The sequence below is a fragment of the Nelumbo nucifera genome, chromosome 2 (genome assembly GCF_055504915.1).
Source record: "Nelumbo nucifera cultivar China Antique chromosome 2, China Antique-T2T, whole genome shotgun sequence".
Taxonomy (NCBI): Eukaryota; Viridiplantae; Streptophyta; class Magnoliopsida; order Proteales; family Nelumbonaceae; genus Nelumbo; species Nelumbo nucifera.
In genome coordinates this window covers 4,542,259-4,548,261 of record NC_142650.1, presented here as the reverse complement: position 1 = coordinate 4,548,261, position 6,003 = coordinate 4,542,259, and the positions used below count along the sequence as shown (strand labels likewise).

The following is a 6,003-nucleotide window of genomic DNA, read 5'->3' as shown; positions in this document are numbered from 1 at the left end:
TTTGGCAAAAATACAAAATCTATCAATTCTGATCCTGGGCCGAACCGTATGCTAGCATTCAATTCATACTTTATACTTATTAAATATCCAATCACCCTCTACATAAAATATCACCCGTGGCTGCTGGTTGGCCCTATAACCTCGTTTTCTCACTCACGCCCGAGCTGCTCCGGGGACTTAATCGCTTTTGATTTGGCAAAAATACAAAATCTATCAATTCTGATCCTGGGCCGAACCGTCATTCTCCCTGAAAATATATTGTTGAGTCCAGATCTGGTAGGCTTAATCAATATCCATTGCAAGTTTCTAATCGGACCTCAGAGCAAATTTGAGGGCTGAAAATAATTTCTGCAAGTACTCATCTGCCTAATTCCTAGGTTCCACCAATCTGAAGAATTGAATGTGCTTCTTTATTTCCTTTTTCCATTCAAGTAATCCGAAACAAGTGTTGGCAGATCTTCTTTGTAAATAAGAGGACAATGAGACGCAGTTTGAAACTACATACCTTGTTTATAACATGTAATGTAAAGCAATCCCCACCCTCCTCAAACCTTATTCAAAACCCACGGTCTTTTTTGTCATGATCAAACAGCAGAGACCAATTCTCTCCTCTCCTTACCTACTCCCCAACTACTGTTAAAAAATCATTAAAACTACAACCCAAATTGAAGACAACCAAAAACAAACAACAACCATGGCCTCAACACTTCTTTGTTCTCTCCTTCTTTCAGTACCTGTAGTGCGCAGGCTTGTATGGACCTTCAACGGGGACACTAATGTATGCAGCCTGTTCGGAAGTAAGCTTGGTAAGCTTGGCCCCGAGCTTGCCAAGGTGAAGAGCAGCGACCTTCTCGTCGAGATGCTTGGGCAGCACGTAGACCTTCTTTTCGTACTTGCCGGTTCCCTTCTCCTTCCACAGCTCAAGCTGGGCGATCACCTGGTTTGTGAACGAGCAAGACATCACGAAGCTGGGATGCCCTGTGGCGCATCCCAGGTTCATGAGCCGACCCTCGGCCAATACAATTACGCCACTGTTGGTGTCGGGGAAGACCCACCTATCCGTCTGGGGCTTGATTGTGATCCTCTTCACACCTGGGAGGATCTCTAGGCCGTGCATGTCGATCTCATTGTCGAAGTGGCCGATGTTGCAGACAATGGCGTTGTTCTTCATCTTCCTCATGTGGTCGACCATGATGATGTCCTTGTTACCGGTGGTGGTGACGAAGATGTCGGCCTCGGCTAAGACGTCCTCGAGGGTCAGCACTGGGATGCCTTCCATGAGAGCCTGAAGGGCGCAAATGGGGTCTATCTCCGTAACAATTACACGGGCACCGGCTTGCTTAAGGGCGGCAGCACAACCCTTGCCAACATCTCCGTACCCGCAGACAACTGCTACCTTGCCGGCAATCATCACGTCAGTGGCTCTCATCAATCCATCGGGGAGAGAGTGGCGGCAACCGTAGAGGTTATCGAACTGATTAGCAGAAAGAACAGAGCAGTTAGAAAAGGGAAGAACTAGAGTTCAGAGTGTTAATTGATTCGAGGTAGGAAATTGTCTCCCAGAATCGGAACAATTAACCACGAATTTGGATTATCACAAGCAATTTTTTATAGTTATTATGATTTGATATTAAAACAAGAAACTTAGATCTAGCAGATTTTGGAATGGCCAGATCTTGAACTCAGGTTTCCTAGTTAAACAGATAGATCTTGGAAATCTATAAGATTCTTCGATTGGAACACTATGAGCTCAAGATATTTCATTTTGCATAAAGTCTGAACTAAAATTGAAGCAAACTTAGTGGAAACAGAACTAGATCTGAAGCAAAACATATAAAGGTCTGGATGAAGCAACACTTTTAACAGTACCTTGCTCTTGGTGACAGAGTCGTTAACGTTGATAGCAGGAAAGAGCAAAGTCCCAGCGGCTTGCATCTGGTAAAGCCTCTTGACACCGGTGGTTGTCTCTTCAGAAACACCGACCAATCTGTCTTTCATCTTGTGATACTTCATCGGATCCGCCTTCAACCCATCTCTGATAATCGTGAGCACGATCTGGAACTCGGCGTTGTCCGTTGACGACGGATCCGGCAACTTTCCGGTCTTGGCGTACTCTTCCTCCGCCTTCACACCCTCATGGATGAGCAATGTAGCGTCACCACCGTCGTCGACGATGAGATCGGGACCGCCACCAGGACCCCAGTCGAGTGCCCTCTCGGTACACCACCAGTACTCCTGAAGGGTCTCCCCCTTCCACGCGAATACGGAAGCGCTGTCGCGAGCAATGGCAGCAGCGGCGTGGTCCTGGGTGGAGAAGATGTTGCAGGAGCACCAGCGGACCTCGGCACCGAGGGCGGTGAGGGTTTCGATCAGAACCGCGGTCTGGATCGTCATGTGGAGCGAGCCGGTGATCTTGGCACCCTTGAAGGGCTGAGAGGGGCCGAACTCGGTTCTGCAAGCCATCAGCCCAGGCATCTCGACCTCGGCCAGCTCGATCTCGAGCCGGCCGAAGTCGGCCTGCGACATATCCTTGACCTTGTATTCACGACCGGAGGAGGTCTTCTCGACGAGCAGCGACATGGTTGCAGATAGATCTGAGACTGAGATTGACAGTCTCTTCTTTTCTCACTCTAGCGCTCTCTCGTCGAAGGCTAGGCTGGTATGTGTGGGCGAGAAAGTCCCAGACTTGAGTGCTATAAATAAGTTTTACAACCAATACGGACACATTTTGCATAGACTGATCAGCTAAATTATAACCGTCCACAAGAGAAGGTGGGACCCCTGCGTCTCATTTCTTAGATCCTAATTTACACACGATTTATGGAAAATGACGTAAAAGCCCCTGGTAGGTGAAGATTGAAAGAGATGAGTTCATCGTGACGATAAGTTATCAACATGTGTGGATTTACGTAAAAGTCCTTGTTTAGCTACTTCTCGACTTTTCCGCCGTTAGATTAGAATCTTCTGTGGTTTAATTTGGTTTTATGATGAACTAATATACGGTGGAAAATACAGTAACCTTGAGTCCTTGACCTTTGCTTCTCAAAATCGCGCGGTAGGTGAAGAAAACGTCGGCGATTGGGTTAGCTAGTTCTGTAACAGAGTTGGATTTGGTGGCAGATTGTGAAAGATGAGATCCAGAGACCGGTGCGACGGTGACATTTTCCATCTATGTTCCGTTCCTAACGCCTTTAAATTTAATTAATTAATCTATTTAATTTTTAGGTTAGAAAGAAAACATTAATAAATTAAATTCTGTGGATATTATTTACCAACCAGCGGTTAGTAAGGTCTCCTCTAGCCGAGATTTGGGAGAGGTTAAGGATACTGCAGTTCAATGCAGAATTCTGAATTACAATTTCTTTATAGTCTATTAGTAATCCCTATAAACTTTATTTTATTCGTAGATTTGGCATTAATTCACAGTTAGGATTTATTTTTTATATGATAGAATTAAAAAATTTTAACATGTTATTCTCCCAAAAATTAAAGAAAACGACTCCTTATTTTTATTTTTTACATTTCTCTTAAATTTATCATAATTTTTTTTGAAAGAATCTATATGTTAGTGAATTTTATTTTCAAAATCTCACCTTCCGATTAAGATTTATGTTAGATTAGTGTTAATGGTCATTAATAAAAATTGTATACATAATATTTAAATATTTTATATGACTAAATTATTTTTAAATGAATAATAAGTTTATTAAATATTTTATAACAAATTACCCTTACCTAGACCCAGGTGACTTGCAAATTTTAGAAAGGGGCCTGAGCCTAGGTCTAATTCCAGAAACTGACCAACTTTTAATGATAAATCTGAACGAAGGTGAATTTTGGAAAAAAAAAAACATAAAACCCATTGATAGAAGCGCTATATATATAAAGTTGGGGTAAATTTAAGAGAAATGCAAAATTTTAGATAATATCCTTACATTTCATAGTGCATGTGGGAATATTGAATGGTGCCCACGTGGCTCACGTTCGCATGTGTTGCCTTTACTACTGGAGAGAGGTGGTGGCCCGCAAGCTGAAATTGGATTGGAAGGTTAGGGTGGGGAGAGACAGGCGGCCATTTGGACCACAAAGGTCGTCTGTCGGTCCTCTTAGCCTTTAGATCCAGGCCGTTGGATTTGTAAATGGTTAATGGGTTTAAGATTACAGTTTGCAGCTTTGGATAAGTGAGCTTGTCGGTTTTGGTAAAGAAGGGTTCTGAACTTCTGATTGGGTGTTACGTGGGGCCGTTCTCATTAAAGGAAACTTTGATTGGATCAGGGTGGAGTGTTTTGACAAATGACAACGCAACGAGAGATTCGTTGTTGAAAAACAGTTCTCGCGGTTGTTGGTGGTTGTTGTCTGGTGCTGGTTGCCTTTATTTATAATTTTTTAATGTTTTAGGCATCGGAAAGTATCAAGGTGGGAGTAGGAATGGCAACGGGGCGGGGCACCCCCTCTCCGTCTCCGCCCCGAAGTCAAGATAATTTGATATTTTGGGTAATTAAAAAAATGAAATTATGTGATTCTAAGATTTTAAAAATTTAGGAAAATTTTAAAGATATTTTACTAATTTTAACCTTCGGGTTTGGGGCGGGTTCGGGGAATTATATACAAAATCCATCCCCGGTTCGAGGAAAAAGTATTTTCTTCGTCCCCGCCTCATTCCCATTTAGGGTTGGGGAAAACCTGTCCCGTTCAGGACAGGGCCCCAGCTTTACGAGGGAAAATTGCCATCCCTAGGTGGGAGAGTGAGGAAGAAAGAGATACAGGGGGAGATAGGAGATTGATTACATGCTCGGACCAATTCTGGATCTCCTGCCCATGAGAATTATACCAACGAGCCGAGCTTTTCATGAGTGCTCGAGCTCGGCTTAGCTTGGCTCGGTTTCAGCCGAGCTCGAGCCCAATTCAGTGGCTTGATTATTAAACGAGCTGAGCTCAAGCTCGAGCCTAGTAGAGCTCGGCTCGTAAGGCTCACTAGCCGGCTTGAATATATATATATATTTATATATATAAAATAAAATTATAGAAAATAATATATATAGTAAAAATATTATAATTATTAATTATTATAATTCTTAAAATTTTAAATAAAAAATTATATATATATTTTATTTTTATAAAATATAAAACGAGCCGAGCCGAGCTCGAGCTCAAGCCTTGTAGAATAGTCTCGAGCCGAGCTCAAGCCTGATACTATTCGACTCGGCTCGACTCGAATCCACCCCTACGTTTACCCACATAACATTGTAGTTATATGAGACCAAATCAGCCTCTCACAAGATTGCCCCCCACAACGTCCCACAGCACATCCCGGCCGTATATTGGAAACATCTCTCGATGATGACACCATTATTTCTAGTATTATCATTAGGAGATGTTCCCAATACACAACGAAGGTGTGCCGTGGGACGTTGTGGGAGGCTGATTTGAACTCCAATTATACATGGAGAATTTCTCATCCTCCTACATGGTATTGTGCACGGGATAGTGTATTGTGAGTTAGGGCTGTTCATAAGAAGGCCCAAACCGACCAACTCGGACCGATCCAACCTGAGTCGGCCGGGTTTTCATCAGCATGGGTCGGTTTCGAGTTGTACAAATTCCTAACCGATGATTCGGGTCGGTTTCGGTTTTCACATAAGGCGACCCGAACCAAACCGACTTAGTTCAAACATGAAGTTCCAAAGCCCATTAGTCCACCTAGTTTTTGAATGGTTGCAAGAAACTTTGGATTAGTGAATAGTGATTAATGAACAACTTTTGTGATTAACTTTTCATTTAAATTTTATCATAGGAGATGGCTGAAATGATGTTAATTTATGACTGTTTTTAAAAATAGCAAGATTTTATCACATGGATGAACTTAGAACCGAAACCGACCCAAACCGACCTAACCCGACTCAAATCGACTAGGTCGGTTTTGCTTAACACTGGGTCGGTTTCGATTTCTATGTCAGGTAACCCGACCAGGTCGGGTCGGTTGGAAAAATCGCAGTAAACCGA

The 6,003-nt window shown here is 42.9% G+C and overlaps 1 protein-coding gene across 1 annotated transcript; it reads right to left on the bottom strand.

The window, feature by feature from the left end:
* Positions 1-389: 389 nt before the first annotated feature.
* LOC104594645 (adenosylhomocysteinase) lies at positions 390-2,611 on the bottom strand. Its single transcript, XM_010255036.3, has 2 exons — positions 1,870-2,611; positions 390-1,474 (listed from the first exon to the last, which is right to left on the bottom strand). Exons 1-2 carry the CDS (start codon positions 2,578-2,580, stop codon positions 728-730), a joined length of 1,458 nt encoding a protein of 485 aa, XP_010253338.1. The 5' UTR covers positions 2,581-2,611; the 3' UTR covers positions 390-727.
* Between the last annotated feature and the right edge of the window lie 3,392 nt (positions 2,612-6,003).

Excerpts from the sequence above, each read along its gene's own strand:
- LOC104594645 (XM_010255036.3), bottom strand. The coding sequence starts at position 2,580 with ATGTCGCTGCTCGTCGAGAAGACCTCCTCCGGTCGTGAATACAAGGTC. Across the intron at positions 1,475-1,869 it reads ACTCTGTCACCAAGAGCAAG|TTCGATAACCTCTACGGTTG; the intron begins GTACTGTTAAAA and ends TCTGCTAATCAG.